This window comes from Mugil cephalus, chromosome 9 (assembly GCF_022458985.1).
Source record: "Mugil cephalus isolate CIBA_MC_2020 chromosome 9, CIBA_Mcephalus_1.1, whole genome shotgun sequence".
In the NCBI taxonomy this organism is placed as follows: domain Eukaryota; kingdom Metazoa; phylum Chordata; class Actinopteri; order Mugiliformes; family Mugilidae; genus Mugil; species Mugil cephalus.
Genome location: NC_061778.1, coordinates 2,339,883 through 2,363,788, shown reverse-complemented (window position 1 = coordinate 2,363,788; position 23,906 = coordinate 2,339,883). Strand labels below are relative to the sequence as shown.

General features: G+C 40.8%; 1 protein-coding gene and 7 non-coding genes across 8 annotated transcripts; 1 reads left to right on the top strand and 7 right to left on the bottom strand.

Annotated features, from left to right (window-relative positions):
* Window positions 1–35: 35 nt before the first annotated feature.
* Window positions 36–226, bottom strand: LOC125014202. Its single transcript, XR_007113459.1, has one exon. It is a non-coding gene; the product is annotated as a U2 spliceosomal RNA (small nuclear RNA).
* Window positions 227–2,588: 2,362 nt separating this feature from the next.
* On the bottom strand, window positions 2,589–2,753 carry LOC125014186. The gene has a single exon (XR_007113444.1). It is a non-coding gene; the product is annotated as a U1 spliceosomal RNA (small nuclear RNA).
* A 2,370-nt stretch (window positions 2,754–5,123) lies between these two features.
* LOC125014207 lies at window positions 5,124–5,314 on the bottom strand. Its single transcript, XR_007113463.1, has one exon. It is a non-coding gene; the product is annotated as a U2 spliceosomal RNA (small nuclear RNA).
* A 962-nt stretch (window positions 5,315–6,276) lies between these two features.
* On the bottom strand, window positions 6,277–6,441 carry LOC125014210. Its single transcript, XR_007113466.1, has one exon. It is a non-coding gene; the product is annotated as a U1 spliceosomal RNA (small nuclear RNA).
* An 899-nt stretch (window positions 6,442–7,340) lies between these two features.
* LOC125014206 lies at window positions 7,341–7,531 on the bottom strand. The gene has a single exon (XR_007113462.1). It is a non-coding gene; the product is annotated as a U2 spliceosomal RNA (small nuclear RNA).
* Window positions 7,532–10,095: 2,564 nt separating this feature from the next.
* Window positions 10,096–10,286, bottom strand: LOC125014204. The gene has a single exon (XR_007113461.1). It is a non-coding gene; the product is annotated as a U2 spliceosomal RNA (small nuclear RNA).
* Window positions 10,287–12,517: 2,231 nt separating this feature from the next.
* Window positions 12,518–12,682, bottom strand: LOC125014198. The gene has a single exon (XR_007113455.1). It is a non-coding gene; the product is annotated as a U1 spliceosomal RNA (small nuclear RNA).
* Window positions 12,683–17,197: 4,515 nt separating this feature from the next.
* On the top strand, window positions 17,198–23,559 carry LOC125013440 (transient receptor potential cation channel subfamily V member 1-like). The gene is made up of 15 exons (XM_047594125.1): window positions 17,198–17,420; window positions 17,746–17,900; window positions 17,979–18,131; window positions 18,221–18,358; window positions 18,469–18,773; window positions 18,887–19,063; window positions 19,542–19,697; window positions 19,775–19,870; window positions 19,944–20,014; window positions 20,104–20,269; window positions 20,341–20,407; window positions 20,472–20,806; window positions 20,892–21,016; window positions 22,814–22,917; window positions 23,002–23,559. The coding sequence occupies exons 1-15, from the start codon at window positions 17,281–17,283 to the stop codon at window positions 23,094–23,096; spliced, it is 2,283 nt and encodes a 760-aa protein (XP_047450081.1). The 5' UTR covers window positions 17,198–17,280; the 3' UTR covers window positions 23,097–23,559.
* The last annotated feature ends 347 nt before the right edge of the window (window positions 23,560–23,906 follow it).

Here is a 23,906-nt window from a genome sequence, read left to right as displayed (position 1 = left end):
TATTATGTACTGTATTTTCTTTTTCCACATGTAGAGGGGGGTGCACCGTTCCTGGAGGTACTGCAATACCAGGTCGATGCGTGGAGTGGACGGAGCAAGCCCCTATTCCATCTCCCTATTCCAAAAATCAATTTAATATATGGTCCCCGGATAGGGGACGTATCAGATATTAAACTGATAAGAACAGATACTACACTTGATCTTAGCCAAAAGGCCGAGAAGCGATACCCACAATGGGTTGGAGGAAACGTGGCCATTCCTGGCACCATCAGTCTCACTCCTGGTGTAAATATATTTATCTTCAGTGACGCCACCTCTCAGTGAGATCAACACTAAACACTCAGTAGATGAACAACCCCACGATACAGAACCCACAAGATGTCTCATATTATAACACATGGTTGTTTAATGTGTTTTCATGGCTTTCAGGTCATGCGTTACACTCTCATCCAATAAGATTTAAGAACATATCGAGGGTTTGGAGCCAGAAGGGCGTAAGTTGCATTTTGGGCGAATATGAGTTCTATACATCAAAATAAAAGTCTTGATGAGCTCTATCCAATGGTGCCAAAAAGACTTATCTGAGATCAAATTGCATTGAATTATCCAACAAAACAATATAGACCTAACACAAAAGTGTCAGTAATGTTTGGAGCCAGAAGGGCGTAAGTCCTTAGTTACGCCCTTCTGGCTCTGAAAAATGTAGGGTGTAGGATGTAGGACCACATGTTAATTCAGAAGTGTAGTTGGTGCCCTTAAACTGCATTCAAAATAGCTGACACAATTGCAGACATGGAACTGTCTGAGGCAGAAAAGATTTTGATTAATATTATAAAACATACTATTGAATCCTATATTGAAGAAGTTAAGTCAGAGTTGGTTTTGAATGTATTTCATCACAAGTGTGATCATGCTAAGACATAATCATGCCTTGAAAGCCTTCCCTTGTTAGCCTAACTTGTTAGCCTTGTTAGACCTTGTTAGACTAACATGGCTAACATTAATCCCGTTGTTTTGGTCTGATCTTGCAATGGGAGTATTCCTCACACATACAGTCCCCTCTAAAGGTATTGGAACAGCAAGGCAAGGCCTTTGCAAAGGCAAAAGCAAAGCAAGGCCCTTGCTTTTGGTTTTCACTGAAGACGATTTGGGTTCAAGATCAATAGAAGAGTATGAGACGAGTTCAGAATGTCAGCTTTTTGTCAGCCTGTTCCAGGTTTCAACCCAGGCCAAAAAATAGACTTGTCATGCAGAGTTATTTAATGTTTGAACAGTCAACCTGACGAGAAACACCTGTCAGTCACATGTTCCATTACTTTTGCTCACCTAAAACTGCTGTGGTGTAATACAAATGGTGATAAAAGCCGACATACTGAACTTTTCTCTCACACTCATATTTTGATCTTAAACCCAAATGTCTTCAGTGAACAACAAGGGAATTCGCCTGTTCCGATACTTTTGGGGGGAACCGTACGCACAATCTACAATGCTCTGACAGTGAGTGGAACTAAACAGACTAGTGAACAGAAAAGCAAATAAGACGCGACATCATTCTTTGGATGTGGTCAATGACTAGAAAAGTGAAATGAGTAAAAAGTGTATAGTATAGTATTGTACTATATAACTCATGATTTACCATCAGAAGTGGGTTTAGCAAGTTCATTGACTTTTATTGCTCTGCACTGTTAAGCAGACGCCCAGAATGGAAAAATGAAATGAGGAAAAAAAAGAATGTTAAAGTTAAAAGAAAATTAATTACTTATTCAAGTGTTAATTATTCAATTAATTCCCCTTTTTACCAATTATTGTCTGCATTGTTCAGCAGATACGCCCAATATGTCCATAGAAAACTTGAAATTTTTGGTGCCAAAAAGGCGTATTTGACGTTTTTGCCATATTTTTTGGATTTTAAAATGTTTTAGAACATGTTCATTGTGTTAATATGCTATAAGTTTATTCCTTAAATACTCATTCATATAAGAATGTTTGTGGTTTAACGTTAATAAATACAGTTGATTGAAGTGTGGTCAAAATCTTGTTTTGTCTCTCCTGTAAAATTTGTCAAATGCCACTTACGCCCTTCTGGCTCCAAACCCTCGATATGTGCTAATAATATTTGTTACTTGGAGCAAATGTGGGCGACCCCACGATACAGAACCAACAAGATGTCTCATATTAACAACACATGGTTGTTTGATGTGTTTTCATGGCTTTCGGGTCACGTGTTTCACTCTCCTAATAATATTTGTTACTTGGAGCAAATGTGGGCCATTATTTTCTAAATATGTCCTGTATCAATAGAAATAGACTTAAAGAGAATCTAAATCAATGCTGTAAATTATAATAAAAGTACTTTTTAGTACATTAAACATTACATTGTCTCAATGGTCATTAATGAACAGAGCTGTGTCGCCATCTTGTGGACAACGTGGGAACTATTTGACTTTCCTCGTTCTGGTTAAACTCTTTTATGAACAAAAATAAATAGAGAATAGTTAATGTACACAAATATAAGTCAGACTATTTAAATACTATAGAACATCACTCTCGATATTTATAAGACATTAGGTTTCTTTTAAACAGTTGATCAGGGGAGAGCGCGAACGCAGTCCCCCACTACCAGAAATTATGCAGTCGAGATTCCCACATTTGGGGAATTCGCAGGGGTCAGCACAGCCCGGAGTGCAATGGCTGAGCCTCACCCTGGGTGAACCGCCTTCTTGATCACGGTATCTCCCCTGCCAGGTAAGTATGAGTTGTACAAGTCACAGACTGGGGGGTCATTCACAGACACACCGTGTTGACTGATGGTGCTGACAATCTACACCTCAACACAACCAGGTCCTACAGATGCTGTCACTCTGCATGTTTACAATAAAAAATTTTATTTCAAATAGACGTCGATTTTTATTTTCCCATCATGCAATGCTGCTGTATTATCGAAAGCTACACCCAGTCTCCTGTTTTTAAACTAGTTTCCCCTCTTACTAATAACTATAACTACTAACAGCCAAACCACATGTTGAAGAGAACCAGAGCTAAATCAAACTGCAGCCAAAATGTTTGACCATCAGATATTCAGAGAAATATATTAAATGACACTATTAGGTTCATTCTTTCCCGCCTCACGTCCTGGTTCTTCTTCTTCTTCTTCTGGTGTTGGGCCACTAACAGACCTGCTGCTGCCACCTAGTGTCTGTAGTGTGAACTACACTGGAACACTGGAACAACAGGATCTTATTTAACCTTTGTGTCTGTACAGTCAGTTATTTCCTTGCCTATTGCCCAGAGGAACCATCGTGTCCTTTGATGTCACCTCTCTGTTCACCTTCACCCCCACGAGAGAAGCCACGGATGTAGTAAGGAAAAGACTTCAAAAGGATGACACCTTGGCCTCAAGAACCAACCTCACCCCAGAACAAGTCTGTGTGTTACTCGACCTGTGCCTGACCACCACCTACTTTCAGTTCAATGGAGGTTTCTACAGGCAAAAACACGACTGTGCGATGGGGTCCCCAGTGTCACCGATCGTGGCCAATCTCTACATGGAGGAAGTAGAGACCAGAGCTCTGGACACCTTTGCATGTTCCACTCCCACCCACTGGTACAGATATGTGGACGACACCTGGGTTAACATCAAGACAGAGGAGGTGGAATCGTTCACTAAACACATCAATGCAGTGGACAGCAACATCGAGTTCACCAGGGAGGACATCAGCAGGGACTGTCTGGCCTTTTTGGACTGTTTGGTGCGTGTTGAAGAAGATCGAAGCCTCAACATAGAAGTATATAGGAAACCCACACACACAGATCAACACCTGTTATTTGACTCACACCACCCCCTGGAACACAAACTGGGAGTCAGCAGAACCCTCCAGCACCGAGCACAGACTGTCCCCATCAGACAGGATGGTAAGGACAAGGAGGGAACACACATTAAACAAACCCTCAAGACATGCGGACATCCCAACTGGGCCTTTGTCAAAGGCTCAAAAAGATATCCCAGGAAGGACAGGGAAGAGGAGCACAACAAAAGGAAGAACATCACCATCCCCTACACAGCTGGTGTATCAGAGAAACTAAGGAGAATTTTTGGTAAACACCGTATCCCAGTTTATTTCAAACCTGGAAACACACTAAGACAGAAACTGGTCCACCCCAAAGACAAAACACCTAGATAGAAACAGAGCAATGTAGTGTACGCGGTTCAGTGTAGCGAGGAATGTACAGACCTGTACATTGGGGAAACCAAACAACCCATACACAAGCGCATGGCCCAACACAGGAGAGCCAGCTCATCAGGAAACGACTCAGCAGTCCACCTCCACCTGAAGGACAAAGGACACTCCTTTTAGGACACCAACGTCAAAGTCCTGGCCAGAGAGGACAGATGGTTCGAGAGAGGAGTTAAGGAAGCCATCTATGTCAAAGTGGAGAAACCTTCTCTAAACAGAGGAGGTGGACTGAGATTTAATTTACCAACTATTTATAATTCAGTTTTGACTTCTGTCCCCAAGAAGTTTCAACAACATTCACACATTGAGCCTCCAGGTTCTCATGGACAATAGCCTCGTTAGAGCTCTATTCATAGGGTAAGTAGCCCAGGCACACAGTTCCCCCCCCATTCAAGGACAGGTAAGTATCAGCCATTATGGTAATTAGTGACCCCAGTTTCTGGTCAAGCAAGTTCCTGGTGGATGTCACCCACAGAGTTTATTCCTATTTAAACCTCAATTTCCCACTAGTTTATCAGAACTGAAGAAGCTACTCGAATGAAACGTCTTCAAGAAATTCTACAAGTCCAGCTGACCTTATTCAATGCTTTTTTGGATTACCTATTTTCCTTTTCAATATATTTATTACTCATACTACATCTGCAATATAAATATATAATTCCTGTGATTCTTACTCATACAGTCATGTTCCTCCCTACATACATACTCTCATTGTTCAATATATAATGTTTTTGTCCTAAAAGTGTGTTGTACTTGCCGCTCACTGTGTTTTCTGAGAACACAAGACTCATCAAAATTAAGCATAACAACTTTAGGGGCAATGCAAAATAGAATACATGCTAATACTCTTCATCTAGTATATATTGTATTATTTTTTCCACAGTTATAGGGGGGTGCACCGTTCCTGGAGGTACTGCAATACCAGGTCGATGCGTGGAGTGGACGGAGCAAGCCCCTATTCCATCTCCCTGTTCCAAAAATCAATTTAATATATGGTCCCCGGGTAGGGGACGTATCAGATATTAAACTGATAAGAACAGATACTACACTTGATCTTAGCCAAAAGGCCGAGAAGCGATACCCACAATGGGTTGGAGGAAATGTGGCCATTCCTTGCACCATCAGTCTCACTCCTGGTGTAAATATATTTATCTTCAGTGACGCCACCTCTCAGTGAGATCAACACTAAACACTCAGTAGATGAACAACCCCACGATACAGAACCCACAACATGTCTCATATTATAACACATGGTTGTTTAATGTGTTTTCAAGTTATGCTTTTGGGTCATGTGTCAAACTCCCGACCAATAAGATTCAAGAACATAAGTACTAATAATATTTGCTGCTAGGAGCGAATGTGGGCCATAATTTTCCAAAAACACCTTATATCACTAGAATCAGGCTTAAAGCAAATCTAAAACAAAGCTGTAAATTTTAATAATAATAATTTTTTGTGAAGTTTGAAGAGTCTCGTCTCAATGCTCAGTGATGAACGGACCCATGTCGCCATCTTGTGGACAACATGGGAAGTATTTGACGTTCCTCATTTAAGTTTAACTAGTTTATGCAGAAAAATATGTAGCATGTACAGGTAGCTACAGGTCGTCAGGCCAATTTTCCACACCTGGGGTGTATGAGGGAAAAGGCATTTAACTGATGATTGAACTAAGTGACTGCTCCCCAACTCTTTTTTAGTAGTGGTGGGCGGATTGATCCAAATATGGATAATAATGTTCAAAAATTGTTTGCATTTGTTCTGAAGTGACAATTTTGTTTTGTTTGTGGACCAAAACCTTTATTGTGAACATTTAGTATTTTTTATTTACTTGTAAACCACATTCTGTATTGGATTTTAACTGATTATTGATACAAATGAAACCATAAAAGCCTGAATGATGATGCACCCGCCTTAATTATTAAAACATATTGATATCTGTATTATTGTGGTATGGGTTTGATACCAAATCAAACACTATACAGCTCTTACTTAAGAAAAAAAATCTAAATTTTAAAATCAATTGATTTATTTCACATTTTGTCAGGGGAGAGCGCGAACGCAGTCCCCCACTACCAGAAATTATGCAGTCGAGATTCCCACATTTGGGGAATTCGCAGGGGTCAGCACAGCCCGGAGTGCAATGGCTGAGCCTCGCCCTGGGTGAACCGCCTTCTTGATCACGGTATCTCCCCTGCCAGGTAAGTATGAGTTGTACAAGTCACAGACTGGGGGGTCATTCACAGACACACCGTGTTGACTGATGGTGCTGACAATCTACACCTCAACACAACCAGGTCCTACAGATGCTGTCACTCTGCATGTTTACAATACACAAGAGACCATTTAGGAGAGAATCTGACTAAGATTATTAACATTTTTATTTCAAAAAGACGTCGGTTTTTATTTTCCCATCATGCAATGCTGCTGTATTATCGAAAGCTACACCCAGTCTCCTGTTTTTAAACTAGTTTCCCCTCTTACTAATAACTATAACTACTAACAGCCAAACCACATGTTGAAGAGAACCAGAGCTAAATCAAACTGCAGCCACAATGTTTGATCAGATATGATCAGATATTCAGAGAAATATAATAAATGCCACTAATCGTTTTTTCCCCCTCTCACTTCCTGGTTCTTCTTCTTCAGGTGTTGGGCCACTAACAGACCTGCTGCTGCCACCTAGTGCTCTAGAGAGCGAACTACACGGTCTTAAACAACAAGATCTTATTTCATGCTTGTGCCTGTAAATAATTACTAAGTCAGCTATTGCCTGTTTTCCTTTCCTTCTTCAACATATTTATTACCCATACTACACCCGATATATATAAATATATTATTCCTGTAAGTGTTACTCATACAGTCATGTTCCTCCCTACATACATATTTCCATTGTTCTATATTTAATGTTTAAACGTGTGTTGTACTTGCTGCTTATTGTCTTCCATTATCCTTCTTGGACAATCGAAGTTTTCTGTATTTCAATGTTGTATAGGACATAATTCAAGTGTCATGATGATCATTTTTGGAAGCCGTTGAAAAGTAGCTAATATCCATCGCTATCTACATTGATCTAATAAATGTTGTATTTTCTCTTCCACATGTAGAGGGGGGTGCACCGTTCCTGGAGGTACTGCAATACCAGGTCGATGCGTGGAGTGGACGGAGCAAGCCCCTATTCCATCTCCCTGTTCCAAAAATCAATTTAATATATGGTCCCCGGGTAGGGGACGTATCAGATATTAAACTGATAAGAACAGATACTACACTTGATCTTAGCCAAAAGGCCGAGAAGCGATACCCACAATGGGTTGGAGGAAATGTGGCCATTCCTGGCACCATCAGTCTCACTCATGGTTTTAGAAGCTGAATGCCAATTCTTCTTTGGAAGGGAAGGGGCTCATCTAATAACGACGTATAATTACAATCATGCAGCTCTAGTGCCGTGTTACTGCGCTAAATTAACTAAACTAGTCTCACCACGTTTGTATTCTTGTGCCTTCCGCATCACGTGGTACGCGATAGTCCAATAGGAAGCAGAAAGGTACGCACACAAGTAAACTACATTTCCTTTACATGCACGCTGAATAAATGCAGTATGTCGCATTCATTTGTGCGGGTAAACAGTTTTTCACTTAAGTGTGACGGTGTGGAATAAACATTTAGCAGGAAACCAACACTTTAGCGGATCTTCCGCCACAACAAATAAAGCTCCTATAGCAGTCTCTGGCGGACACACGAGCTAACTACATAATACAACAACTGATGCTCTCAACCACCCACTAAGTATAAGAAGAAAAATTAAAAAAAAACGCCGAAAAAGAGTTTGGTCGCTTTTTAACTCGGCAGCAATAAAAAGCAGAAAATATGAAGATAATTAACAACTATAGCATGAGTACGTAGCACGGAATTGAATGTATTTGTTACGATGAGGGGGGGAAGTCGCACTTAAAACAGTAAATAAATAAGTAAATAGTGCCTTAAGTGACTTAATTACACCGTCTTGGCTTTAGTTTTGGTGTGGTTATCTTCAAACACGTAATGGCTGCTTTGAGTCCAACCACCTCAACATGGCGACCAATAGAAATGAGCCGAAAACAGAGCAGCTAGCACTCAACACGGTCACTAAAATTAATATTATTTTGTTCACATCCAAGTTCTTTAAACTTCCACTTTCGTGTTTGTTGAACGGACATTCATTACTACATTTATCTTTGACTACCTCGGGTAAGTTGCAGGGTTACGACCTGAGGAACCAATTTGGTAACTCGTTAAAGTTAGCTTAACCACGACGCGCCCGCAGCTTCAAAAACTCAAAATAGACAACAAGAAATAGCAGAATTCACGCAACTGTTACTGGAACCATCGATACATGACACCAATTTAACAACAACATACATAAGCCAATAAAAAAACAACTTACAGTAGGTTTTTCACTCTCCAACAAATTATAACTAGCTAGCTGCTAGCTGCTAACCGCTAGAAGCTCGCTGAGCGTTCCATGGATGACCGTTACGGAACGCGCATGTGATCATGCGCAGATTGATCTTGAACCTGTCGAGTAGCCAACTAAGTTTAACGGTTAAATAAAAAAATATAATAAAAATAAAATAAAACACATACATATATATATATAATTATTATTATTACTAATTATTACTTAAATTTCGAGATTTCAATACAAATCTAGCATAATTGGTTTAAATTTCTTTTAAAAAGAAAAAATTATCACATTTTTTGAACAAATCTTTATTGACGCATTTTCACTGTTACAAAATGACAACAAACTTTTCACCAAATGAATTCAATCCGGTAAATAACACAGTTCAAATCACATCAATAAAGAAACAATCATATTTTTTTATTTAGTTATTTTAATTATGAAATACGTACATGATTATACCATAGACTGTAAAAAGAGTCTTAAGATGCATCTTAGTTACATTATAGAAAAACAGAAAAATAAAACAGAAACTAGCAAGGAATAATTAGAAAGGGGCAGCTTGTGTTTCTTGATCCACACATATGAAAACACACTTCCTGTTTGACACGTTTTTAACAGGTGTGTTACGGCATGAATATCGACTGACTAAACACGTCCTAGTTTCATTTGGTGCTGGTGAGTCTGCGTATGCACAGGTGGGTGTCTGTAGAGCAGCGTCAGTCAGTAAATTGAGAAGGAAACGCCACGTTTTTTGCCTCACTGTTTAGCCCTCAGGTGTGTTTTGTGTGTGTGTGTGTGTTTATGATCAAACAGACTTGGAGTGTATGTGATTTAGGAGAGAATCTGACTAAGATTATTAACATTTTATTTCAAATAGACGTCGGTTTTTCCTCTTTTTCCCACCATGCAATGCTGCTGTATTATCGAAAGCCCCCAGTCTCCTGTTTTTAAACTAGTTTCCCCTCTTACTAATAACTATAACTACTAACAGCCAAACCACATGTTGAAGAGAACCAGAGCTAAATCAAACTGCAGCCACAATGTTTGACCATCAGATATTCAGAGAAATATATTAAATGACACTATTTGATTCATTTTTCCCGCCTCACTTCCTGGTTCTTCTTCTTCTGGTGTTGGGCCACTAACAGACCTGCTGCTGCCACCTAGTGTCTGTAGAGTGAACTACACTGTCTGGAACAACAGGATCTTATTTAACCTTTGTGTCTGTACATAACTGTTAAGTCAGTTATTTCCTTGCCTGTTTTCCCTTTTCAATATGAGTCTTGTGTTCTCAGAAGGCAAAGTGAGCAGCAAGCACAACACACTTATAGGACAAAAACGCACACAGCACTGTCATTTAGACTATATATTAACACACTCCATCTAGTATATGTTGTAGTGTCTTTTCCACAATGAGAAGGGGGGTGCACCGTTCCTGGAGGTACTGCAATACCAGGTCGATGCGTGGAGTGGACGGAGCAAGCCCCTATTCCATCTCCCTGTTCCAAAAATCAATTTAATATATGGTCCCCGGGTAGGGGACGTATCAGATATTAAACTGATAAGAACAGATACTACACTTGATCTTAGCCAAAAGGCCGAGAAGCGATACCCACAATGGGTTGGAGGAAATGTAGCCATTCCTGGCACCATCAGTCTCACTCCTGGTGTAAATATATTTATCTTCAGTGACGCCACCTCTCAGTGAGATCAACACTAAACACTCAGTAGATGAACAACTCCACGATACAGAACCCACAACATGTCTCATATTAACAACACGTGGTTGCTTAATGTGTTTTCATGGCTTTCAGGTCATGTGTTACACTCTCATCCAATAAGATTTAAGAACATATCGAGGGTTTGGAGCCAGAAGGGCGTAAGTGGCATTTTGGGCGAATATGAGTTCTATACATCAAAATAAAAGTCTTGATGAGCTCTATCCAATGGTGCCAAAAAGACCTATCTGAGATCAAATTGCATTGAATTATCCAACAAAACAATATAGACCTAACACAAAAGTGTCAGTAATGTTTGGAGCCAGAAGGGCGTAAGTCCTTAGTTACGCTCTTCTGGCTCTGAAAAATGTAGGGTGTAGGATGTAGGACCACATGTTAATTCAGAAGTGTAGTTGGTGCCCTTAAACTGCATTCAAAATAGCTGACACAATTGCAGACATGGAACTGTCTGAGGCAGAAAAGATTTTGATTAATATTATAAAACATACTATTGAATCCTATATTGAAGAAGTTAAGTCAGAGTTGGTTTTGAATGTATTTCATCACAAGTGTGATCATGATAAGACATAATCATGCCTTGAAAGCCTTCCCTTGTTAGCCTAACTTGTTAGCCTTGTTAGACCTTGTTAGACTAACATGGCTAACATTAATCCCGTTGTTTTGGTCTGATCTTGCAATGGGAGTATTCCTCACACATACAGTCCCCTCTAAAGGTATTGGAACAGCAAGGCAAGGCCTTTGCAAAAGGCAAAAGCAAAGCAAGGCCCTTGCTTTTGGTTTTCACTGAAGACGATTTGGGTTCAAGATCAATAGAAGAGTATGAGACGAGTTCAGAATGTCAGCTTTTTGTCAGCCTGTTCCAGGTTTCAACCCAGGCCAAAAAATAGACTTGTCATGCAGAGTTATTTAATGTTTGAACAGTCAACCTGACGAGAAACACCTGTCAGTCACATGTTCCATTACTTTTGCTCACCTAAAACTGCTGTGGTGTAATACAAATGGTGATAAAAGCCGACATACTGAACTTTTCTCTCACACTCATATTTTGATCTTAAACCCAAATGTCTTCAGTGAACAACAAGGGAATTTGCCTGTTCCGATACTTTTGGGGGGAACCGTACGCACAATCTACAATGCTCTGACAGTGAGTGGAACTAAACAGACTAGTGAACAGAAAAGCAAATAAGACGCGACATTATTCTTTGGATGTGGTCAATGAATAGAAAAGTGAAATGAGTAAAAAGTGTATAGTATAGTATTGTACTATATAACTCATGATTTACCAATCAGAAGTGTGTTTAGCAAGTTCATTGACTTTTATTGCTCTGCACTGTTAAGCAGAAAAATGAAATGAGGAAAAAAAAGAATGTTAAAGTTAAAAGAAAATTAATTACTTATTCAAGTGTTAATTATTCAATTAATTCCCCTTTTTACCAATTATTGTCTGCATTGTTCAGCAGATACGCCCAATATGTCCATAGAAGACTTGAAATGTTTGGTGCCAAAAAGGCGTATTTGACGTTTTTGCCATATTTTTTGGATTTTAAAATGTTTTAGAACATGTTCATTGTGTTAATATGCTATCAGTTTATTCCTTAAATACTCATTCATATAAGAATGTTTGTGGTTTAACGTTAATAAATACAGTTGATTGAAGTGTGGTCAAAATCTTGTTTTGTCTCTCCTGTAAAATTTGTCAAATGCCACTTACGACCTTCTGGCTCCAAACCCTCGATATGTGCTAATAATATTTGTTACTTGGAGCAAATGTGGGCCATAATTTTCTAAATATGTCCGGTATCAATAGAAATAGACTTAAAGAGAATCTAAATCAACGCTGTAAGTTATAATAAAAGTACTTTTTAGTACATTAAACATTACATTGTCTCAATGGTCATTAATGAACTGAGCTGTGTCGCCATCTTGTGGACAACGTGGGAACTATTTGACTTTCCTCGTTCTGGTTAAACTCTTTTATGAAGAAAAATAAATAGAGAATATATAATGTACAGTTTCCACAAATGTAGTTACTAGACTGTATCCATGCTATCAACATCATTCTAGGTGTTTGTAAGAGATGACATTTCTTTTAAACATATGATCAGGGGAGAGCGCGAACGCAGTCCCCCACTACCAGAAATTATGCAGTCGAGATTCCCACATTTGGGGAATTCGCAGGGGTCAGCACAGCCCGGAGTGCAATGGCTGAGCCTCGCCCTGGGTGAACCGCCTTCTTGATCACGGTATCTCCCCTGCCAGGTAAGTATGAGTTGTACAAGTCACAGACTGGGGCGTCATTCACAGACACACCGTGTTGACTGATGGTGCTGACAATCTACACCTCAACACAACCAGGTCCTACAGATGCTGTCACTCTGCATGTTTACAATACACAAGAGACGATTTAGGAGAGAATCTGACTAAGATTATTAACGTTTTATTTCAAAAAGACGTCGGTTTTTATTTTCCCATCATGCAATGCTGCTGTATTATCGAAAGCTACACAGTCTCCTGTTTTTAAACTAGTTTCCCCTCTTACTAATAACTATAACTACTAACAGCCAAACCACATGTTGAAGAGAACCAGAGCTAAATCAAACTGCAGCCATAATGTTTGACCATCAGATATTCAGAGAAATATATTAAATGACACTAATAGGTTCATTTGTTCCCGCCTCACTTCCTGGTTCTTCTTCTTCTGGTGTTGGGCCACTAACAGACCTGCTGCTGCCACCTAGTGTCTGTAGAGTGAACTACACTGTCTAAAACCACAGGATCTTAATATGTTGTGGTAAAATAACACTATAATGTTAAAAAACTCAATCTTAAGCGCCCAGAAATATCAAAGAGCGTTAAGAGTTGAGTGACAAAAACAGGCCAGAGAGAGAGAGAGCTGAGAAACTACATGTTTACAACAGAGAAAAAGCAGTTTTATACAGAAACTGACTAAGGTCGCCTAGCGACCAGGAGGGGGAACTACATTTGGATTTTAAAAGTTGTTAAATTAAACAAATACTGTTGTATTTTAATTTTCCCCGCGTACATCCGTATGTAGTAACTAGTCTTATATATGTTATATATAGTTAATACAGAAAACATCTTACCTGAATGATGTTCAGGGCCACTCCGCACAGACGACCGGTAAATCCACAAATAACGTTACAGGTAAAGGTGCGTTGACATGTCCGTGTCATTTCCATCGCTCTTTTCATATTGTTTTTTAAACAAACTTTGTGTTGATATACTTTCCCATTTCTATTAAATACACGTGCATACAAACTTTTCTCTTTTGACACCCAGCCAGGTATTTCGCATCCTCCATTAGCAACATAGACAAGTCACTATAGGCCGCAATCTTGGCGCGAGGACGATGCTGTTGCTGCCACCTAGTGACCTGGAGGGAGAACTACATCTGGATTTTTAAAGCGTTGTGAAATACACCAAAATACAATCTGAATTTAAAACATATTATGTAATGGCACATTTTTTATGTTTGTAGTATCGAGCCATGTATTTTTTTTTTTTTTTTTTACAGCTAATAATACAGAAAAATGGCTTAAACGAGTGTAGTACAGATCACTCCGCACACGACCGTTAATTCACCGTTAAATCACTAGCGGCGCCATCTTGGCTCAAAGTTACTGGAGCGTCTTCCCGCTCGAAGTTGCTCTTCATCAGCCAAACGGCGGAGTCGGTCAGTTTACCCTCGATAGCTTCTTCTTTTTCACCATTTTTTAGCAATGGAATCCCGTGAGTTATGTTTCCGGTGTTCCAGGTCTGTATGGCCTTGACTTAAAACACTCAGTTTACACTTGGCCAGGTAACAGGTATCTTTAGCAGCATTTCCGTTGAACTTGTTACGACTGCTGAGTGGTAGCGCCCCATAGCGGACGCCATGTGAATTACACATCAATACATTACAGATGCTGTAAATGTTTTTATTATTATATAATGTGTGTTTGTTTTTCTGTTATTGAAAAGGTCAATAATTCAAGAGCGACATAAAAATAATTACAAAAAGCAATTTTTTTGGGCCCATGTTATCCCAACATTGTAGATGCAGAAGATGCAGAAGATGGAAACAAGAGTGACTGAAAAGACTGAAGTTCTACTGCAGGTGTCCAGGTCTAGACCCTGTTTATATCCGCCCAGATCCTGCTCACAGTCCTGCAGAACTTCTCAGGTGATTCTGCTGTTGTAGCAGAGGTCACACAGGCCATACACACTTGTTTTACATTGTGCTGCACATCAATAAAACAACTCGTGTCCATATTTATCTTTTTCAAAAACGACTTCCAGTTCAAAGATGATGATTATTTTTTTTGTACTTCTTAGATCAAACTAATCTCAAATACCTAAAGATATTAATCTTATCAGTGTCTTATCTTAACAAATGCTTTGGTCTCAGGAGGATAGAGAATCATCGTAGTATCCATCCATAAGAAGACTTAATTTTTTTTAATTTTGTGACATTTTTTCATGTAGAACATCAAGATGAATGAATTTACCATCTGGTAAACAGATGTAGACACATATTTAGTGTAGACACATATTTATGTGTCTACACTAATGATCAGTGGACGAACTCCTTGGATCAGTCACAGTCCTCTGAGTCTGAGCGGTTTCCATTATAGGAGTTGTAGGTTTGTGTTGTTTGTACTGTTTAAGATTATATTTAAGTGTTGATTTTGCACTTGAATAACTAGGCTGATTAAACTGATAATATCCAGGTCTTTACTTTAGATTGGAGTCGTGTGTGTTTATTGTTGTTGTCATTTACTCGTCTGCCTCACATATAAATAAATACCTTGTTTGTTTTCTGTGTGCATCCTGTCTTCATTTGTGGTTACTTCACATTTGTCAAGCTGAACATCTGAGGAAAAGGCTGTTTCCCCTGAGACAGAGACACAAACAGATCTTCCTTACGTGTAGCTGGATACATCTGTGATTTTACTAATTTGCACTTCATACAGTCCCATCGCTCTGCCAGGAAGAAAAGCTCTGTCATGTGTGCAACTTACCTACACATCTGGCTGAACACCGTCCCACAGGAGATCCACAAAGAGCTGAACAAAGAGCTCTACAAGCAGTGGCTGGATGGGAGGACGGGACCAACATGGAGGCGGCTGCAGCAGAGAGAGGAGAGCAACACATAGATGATTGAGAACTGTGGCAAGAAAGAAAAAGTCCAAGACAGAACTTATAAAAGCAAAATCACTGAATGCAACAGGCCACAACCGCTCACTGACGTCACACAGCCCGTTATCTTACCAACAATAATACAACCCAGGAACAAAAGCAGTGGCTGCAGCAGCAAAGGAAAGCGAGAGATGAGCAGTATGAGTCTTACATAGGCCTCAGGTGTCTCATCACAGAGTAAAACCCTCCCACGACCTGGAACCTGCAAAAGAGCAAAGCAGCAGAGAACACAGAGACACCTAGTGGACTGGAGGACTCATCACACTGTCGACCTTAAAATGGTTTCTTTCAATGTTAGAGGATTACAAAATAAAAGTAAGAGAAGGACATTTCTAGATTTCACTCTTTCACTGTTTGTCAGCAACAATATATTTCTCAAAAGAGTCGGTAAAGGGGGACTCTAAACCGTAGAAGTAAACTGAGAATATTAACACGTAAACACAGACCCTGCAGCTCTCAGGGAGCTATGACAGACTGCTTTATCTAATGTACGTGATGGTGATTTTAATGTTTCCTTGGATAAAGGCTGTAAAAGGATTTTTACATAAAATTTAATTTGGTAGACACGTACAGGTTGGTTAACAAAAAAGGTCAGAGAGGGAAGAGCAGAATTTATTTAGTTTTTGCTACAGTTTTCTCTCTTCATACGTCTCCAGTTTGTTATTCAGATCAGACTTTTCTTTTAGTGTAAATAGAGCTACACATACCAAAATATGGGAAAAGATACTGGAAAATTAATAATGAAAATTTGCAGGAAAAAGAACTTAACGGAAACAGTTGTTTCATAAAATATGAATGAAGATTCAAGACTTATTTATTCAAAATAATGTAACAGGATAAATAAAATGTTTTTAAAATGTTTAAAGAGGTAGGAGATAATAAGCTAATGCTTCTTCCTTTTCCTTTTCAAACCTCTTTCAGTCCTTCTCTTCCTTCATATCAAACATTCACTTCTTCTTTTCTGCTCACAAAATGGCTCCACAGAGAGAAGAGGCAGAAACAAAACTCTTTTAAAAAACTGTCTTAAACTTAAGGCTCCCAGCCTTTTACCAGACCAGAACCACCTTCTCCCACGTCTCTGTGGTCCAGTTCTGATTTTATCAGACATCAGTAATCAGCGTGGACGCCCTGGTTGGTCTGTAGCTCCACGTATACAGCTCCACATGCCCAAATAAAACAAATACATGTGTTGACTCCATCACAGAATCGGAGCCTTGGCTCAAATCCTTCCTCCGCCCCATCTTTACTGCTTCTAACATCAGGACAAAATGTTCACTAGGTGTGGTAGTTATAATGTTGTGGTGTATATTACCAAATACTAAGATATAGGAGTGGTAATGATTCATTTGTAATTAATATTACAAATGAACTAACGCTAGTTCCCTGTGCATCCGGGTTGACTGGGATGTGTGCTCCTCACCTGAACGCATGAATTATTAAATAAAACATCCACCCTGAAACGATCTGTTGTCTCAGCTTGGGAAACAGCGCTGTTAGGCAAATAACAAGCGTGATCTCCGGGGAAAGGGTGGAGCGTGTCCAAGGAAACCAGCACAACTAGTCCTGCCCACGACCTTTGCAATTCTACACCTGTGCAGCTTCAGCTCATCGTAGTTGATGAGGAACTTGTCGGTGCTGACGAAAAGACCTGGTTCTTTAAGTTAAGATGGGAACCAAACAGGCAGCGGACGCAGCGGAGCCGAACGACGACCAGGAGAGGAAGGAGAAATGTCTGGAATGGCTCCTCAAAAAAGACGACTCGGAGACAACACCTCTGCCCATGGACAGCAACGTCTCGATCGCTAGGTAACTCGTCCCTTTGGTGCAAGAGCAAAAGGTTTTTCATTTCACCCGCCCCCAACCACCGTCATTCACACGGACTTTAATTATTAAATGAGACGCGTTGACTGCTCAGGACGTCACAGTCAGTCACACATCACCTGTGATTGTTTGTCTCCTGAGGGAAAACCGTGGTGTAGATAAGTAAAGTATCAGATTACAGATTTCAGGCGAACCAGGTGTCAGGTGGTTGCAAAACTGCATCAGTTCCCCAGCTTGTCTGCTCCTGCCTGGATCTGTTTCTCCAAACTGATGATGTACTCTATGACTTTTACGTTTCTCTACTTCCCAGACAATATGCAACAAGTGTTGACAGCCGCCGCACCAGTGTATTCACCAAGGACACGGTCTTAACAGCAGCGTCCCTCGGAGACACGACGCAGCTCAGTGGTCTGCTCGACTACCTGCGAATCAATGACAAGACACTCACAAGCCCAGAATTCACAGGCAAGTACTAACTAATGTTGTTGTTTAGAAAAGCTGAGGAGAGGAACACGGTGTTTTATTCTAGTCTGCAACTTTCAGATGAAACAACTGGGAAAACAGCGCTACTCAAAGCTTTGCTGAACCTGAAAGATGGCAAAAACGACACCATCGATGTCCTGCTGGACATAGCAGAGCAGACGGGAGACCTAGAGGATTTGATCAACGCGTCTTATCGAGATCTGTTCTACAAAGGTGGGTGAATTGTGCCAATGAAGAGGATTTGTTTGTGATTTTGAGCTCTAATAGAAGTGACAGCGTGAGACTGTGAACTCGTACCACAGGTCAAACCGCTTTACACGTCGCCATCGAGAGAAGGAGCTTCGATCACGTGAAGCTTCTGGTCCAGAAAGGAGCAGATGTACAAGCCAAAGCAAATGGGAAGTTTTTCCAGCGTCACGCAGGACTGGGCTTTTATTTTGGTGGGTAGATAAACGAAAAAAACAAAGCCAAAGTTTTGTTTATGCTTCAAATATTTACGGTTAAAACTTGCCTCTAGGCTCATGGGGATGGTTTTGTTTTTTATTTATAGGGGAGCTGCCTTTGTCTCTGGCCGCCTGCACCAACCAGCCCGACATCGTGTCCTTCCTCATGGACAACCCTCACAGACGAGCCGACGTGACGGACAAAGACTCGCAGGGAAACACCGTGTTGCACGTGTTGGTGGTCGTGGCGGACAACACGGCGGAAAACACGGACATGATCACACGTATGTACGACGACATCCTCATTCTACACAACAGGCTGGAGAAGAGCAAAAAGATCCAGCTGGAAACGATTGAAAATAATCAAGGACTGACTCCTCTGAAATTAGCAGCCAAGCTCGGCAAGATCGGAGTAAGTTATGGAACAGTTTTCTTATTTATTCTGACATAAATCTGTCAGTAATGTCCACATATTTAAGCCTAAACGTATTATTCTCTCTTAATATGACTTTTCTCATCTACCAGTTGTTCAAACACATGTTGAACCGGGAGTTAATGGACGAGGACACGAGGCCGCTGTCCAGGAAGTTTACAGAATGGGTGTACGGGCCCGTTCACTCCTCACTTTACGACCTGAGCTCCATCGATACCAACGAAAACAACTGCGTGTTGGAAATAATCATATTTGGGAGTGAAATTCCGGTTAGAAAACTATTATTTTTTAACTAACTTTTGTCTCAGTGTTTCAGATAAAGTTGGACACTGATGTGGACCATGTTTGTGGACGCAGTGAAGCCTTAGAAACAATAATGTGATGATATTTTAAGTGTCAGAAGCAACAATCAAAGCGTAATGTGTGTCATGAATGAACAAGTTTCGAACTCAAATATACGACTAAGAGAAGACGAACGAATTCACGTAGTTTTATAACTAAAAATCGTTTTTCATCAGGCAAAAAACACTCGTAGAAAAACAGAATTCAAGGTAAAATAATAAAGTGTTGGTGTTTTGCTCATTGGAAAATTACAACAAGGCTGAGACGAAGCTACTGACAAATAAATTAAATTCTCAATGCAGCCTGGTCACATCTGGTTTTATTTTGAAAAACCTGGTTGAAGCTGCAGGAATAAAAAGTACAATTTAGAACATTTTACATGTTTTTAATGTGGAAACTGAACAGAACCGACCTGAGATGCTCCAGATCGAACCCCTGCGCAGTCTCCTGGAGGATAAGTGGCAGAGGTTTGCGTCCAAGATCTTCCTGATAAATTTCCTGGCTTACCTGGTTTACCTGGCCATCTTCACCACCGTGGCCTTCTACAGGAAGGACGGGCAGGTGGGAACGAACTCCTGCCTTAAACCAGGACAAACTGAGCTCGAATACTTTTCTCATCCTGTTTTTTTAACCCGTAGCCTCCATTTCCCGTTGAAGACGTCCCACTCGACTACCTTCGCTGCGTTGGTGAGATCGTCAGCGTCCTCGGATCTTTGTGGTTTTTCTATAAAGCGGTAAGAATCTGCTCCGGTAGATTTCACACAGACTGAAGATGAAGTTAACGCGTCTTTACCTCCGAATCCTCAGATACTCGTTTTCCGTAAGAACCCTCCAAACTTTACGGCCGTGACCACGGATGGATTCAGCGAGATTCTGTTGTAAGTGTGAGATCTTTTTTTTACGCTCAAATCTCTCGTGAAAGACGCCTTTTTTTTCTCAAACACTCCACGTCGCTTGCGTTTCCCAGTTTCCTACAAGCAGCGCTGCTTCTGATCTGCACGGTTCTGTACTTCTGTGGACGGAGGGAATACGTCGGCCTCCTCGTGATCTCGCTGGCTCTCGCCTGGATAAACGTCCTTTACTACACCAGAGGTTTCAAGCAAATGGGAATATACAACATCATAATGCAGAGAGTAAGAGTTTTATCGCCTGAAGTCTCGTAATCGGCCGCCTGCTCAGATTTACAGCCTGCGTCTCCTTTCAGATGATGCTCGGGGACCTGCTGCAGTTTTTAGCCGTCTACAGCGTCTTTCTTTTTGGATTTTCTGCTGGTAAGTCATAGATGAACCCCTAATGTAAACCATGCATGCAGAATAAAAGCTTTTCTTCTCATAGCTATCGTGGCCCTCATGGATGATTCCCCTACAAATCCCATCAAAGTGAAGAACGGCTCACTGGCCCGAGAACGGAGCTTCAACTTTGATACGTTCAAGTGTGAGAAGCCGAGTTACAACGACTTCAGTTTCACGACTCTGGAAATGTTCAAGTTCACGATCGGCATGGGAGACCTGGAGTTCACCGACCTCGTTCAGTACAAGGAGGTTTTCTACGTCCTCCTCATCTTCTACATCGTTCTCACCTACATCATGCTGCTCAACCTGCTCATCGCGGTGATGGGAAACACGGTGGAAAGACTCTCCTCACAGAGCGAAACCATCTGGAACCTGCAGGTGGGAGAGAAGCTGCTGTCAGGATGATCTGTCAAAGCTTTTAAGACCAGTGTGTGAATCGTTTTTGTCTGCTCTTCGTCCTCAGAGGGCCTTTACAATCCTGGACATCGAGAGGACTCTGCCCAAGTGGCTGAAGACGAAGCTGGACTCCGGCGGGTCGAAGATGGTGTCTTTAAAAAACGAGCAGGATGAGGGTCAAAGATTTTTCAGGTAAGACGGTTGTGGTACAAACTTTTCTGGTAGATTCTGGTAAATTTGAATACATTTGATACAAAGCTTCATTCTTTTTGAATAAATGTTCATCAGAAAAAAACTAAAACATACATTTTGGTCACAGGTTAAGTGAATAACAGTGATTATCTGGATATATCAGCCACTCAAATGGAAGAACGTCTCCAGAAGTAGAGTTTTTGCAGGGTTTTCCTGGTTTGTAGTGGCCAGCACCTTTCAGACGAGGTCCAAGGAAGAAGAAGAACCAGAGACAGTCACATGCACGTCAAATAAAACTAATTATTGCCTTAATCGGACTCTAGCTGTGCATGAGTTCTCTCTATCCAATTAAGACACTCAGATATTGCGATTGGTATTCGTTTTTCTCCGCCATGTATGCGCCTTAATCTGACTACAATCGGATAACGTGTGTGCTGTCTGAGGGAAAGCACATATCTTACCTGCACTACAAGTAGCGCGCACATTACGTAGGACATTAAAAGAGCTGAACTATTATCCATCTGGTTGCTGTTTGAAATATCATCCGCCGCATGAACGACTGTTGTTTATTATATCACGTAATAGGTCAACCAGAAAACGGACCGTATTAACGTGGTATTATCCCGCAGAAAAGACACATATCGCCACCTAGTGTAGAGGAGGAGAACATGTTCCCGTCAGTTATTTGATTTTCTCCATTGCATGTAAATTGGGACATGAACTGAAGTCAGGAAGTTGAATTTTGAGCATAGCTCCATTAAACTGTGCATGTAGATGCACTGAGGGACATGGACCAAGACTAAGGATCATTGAGGAAGAGGAAGAAGACGACTTCCTTACCAGCGACGAAGCTCCTCCATTCACTCCGGTCTGAGGCCTTCCACTCCAAATGTTGGCCTTTTTTCTTCATCTTCTCCAGGTGGTTCTCGGTCTCCTGACTGGAGCCACCTGGTTTCCCTGAGACCAAGGAGAACGTCCAGTCTTGACACATTTTCCATGCACGTTGTCATATTCTGTTTAGTTTGGGACGCTGAAGAGGCTTTCTTCCCAAGAAGTGTTTCGGATTTGTCTTGATAATGTCTGACGCCTGGTCGTCTTTGGGTCGTGTACAAGCCCAACCAACTCCTCCTGCTGTGTACTGAAAGCTGCACTAGGTGAACTACCTTCCTATCACCTTGAGACAGCGAGAAGAGGAAGAGAAGAAGAGGATGAGGAATGAGGGCAGGAGGAAGATGGAGAAGATGAGGCAGGATCATGGACCAAGGAGAAGGACGACCTGTGTGGTTTAATCCAACAGACAAGCGACTGTAGCTCAAACGGTTGGAAAATTTAATGCTGGATGCAAAGAACAAGTCGAACAGGTTTCCCCGAAGGACGTGACATCAAAATGAAATCATCCAGGCCGGTGGTTTTAATGTTTTGGCTGGTCTCAAGTTAAACTCCAGAGTGTCTATTCACACACTTTTACCAGAGAAACGTAAAGAAATCTGACTGGAGTTTGATGAAAATCTGTTGGTGAGAACGGTTGTTTGGACCAATGAAACTAAAAAAAGTCTCCGTGTTTAAGCTTTTTAAGAAAGAAGAAAGTCTTCAGGTATCGAGTAAACATCATCAGAGAGCAGTTTAAAGTTTACTGACCCAACGACACTGACCTCAACTCATCTGAACATCTTTAGGAAGAGTTTAAAACATCAAACAAAGCTACAAAATATAACTTATACAGCTCTAATGGTCTCGTCTCTGCCATAACAAACATTATCAGGTTCAAATGACTGAATAATCTCTGTTTGACTGCAGAGTGGAGGAAATGAACTGGAGACAGTGGAGATCAGACCTCGGAGTCCGTGAAGAAGATCCTGGAAATTACATGATGAAGCCGGAGGAAGAAAAAGAGACTCGAGGTAAGTGAACAGACCGTGCATCAGCGTCTTCATACGTCCACCGCGTCCACGGCATCAATAAGAGTTTAATATTTAATCCTTCAGAGAACACGTGGAACCTGGACCAGGTCCTGGACCGGATCCGCTCCAGACGAAGCTTTTCGCAGCAGCCCAGCATCAGCCGGAGGAGTCGGGTTTAACTGCAGCTTAAAATCATTTTTATCTGACAGAAACACTTTATATTGTTTTTATTGTTTGTAATATAACTGAAGTTTTTACTGTGAAAACTTCTGAATTATACTTTTAATTAAAAACATCCAGATTGTCTTGAATGTACATTTGTTATCGTGCATGAACTGAGACGACAGATCGATGGATTTAAGTTGCTTCTTCCTGCATTTCATCGCTGCATTTTGTTCCACGTTGTTTCCTCGTGTGTTTTGGTTTGATGAACCCGAGGCTGAAACTTGTTGGTCTGGATGATTGTGTTGTTTGTCACACATCTACACCAACAACATACTTGAGCTAAATGTTTTATTTACTGCGTATTTCATTCCACGTCTACCTCATTCTTATATTTATGTGTTTTTTTTTTCTTATGTTGTGACTCTTGGACAAAGTAATTTCCCTGTGGGGATGAATAAAGTGACATTGAATCATGAATTGATGTATATTTGGCTCATTATAAAAGAGACACCATACACACAGTGAAGCACGGCGGTGGCAGCATCAGGCTTACGGGCTGTTTCTTCTTCATCTGGAAAACTGGGGCCTTAGATGGATAAAAGGACAGAGAGATGTTACTAATTAGACTCTAGGTCCATTTAAAAAGGGACAAACAACAAAGATACACATATAAATTACAGGAGACAGTCCAGAGTTTCCACATGATCGACTGATTTCTGACGCCAGGTTTGGATAAAATCACTCAGCCGACAAAGAATTTACATACTAGCTTCCTCAAACGGGAATGAAATGAACTGCACCACCTAGTTTTCTCATATAAATGG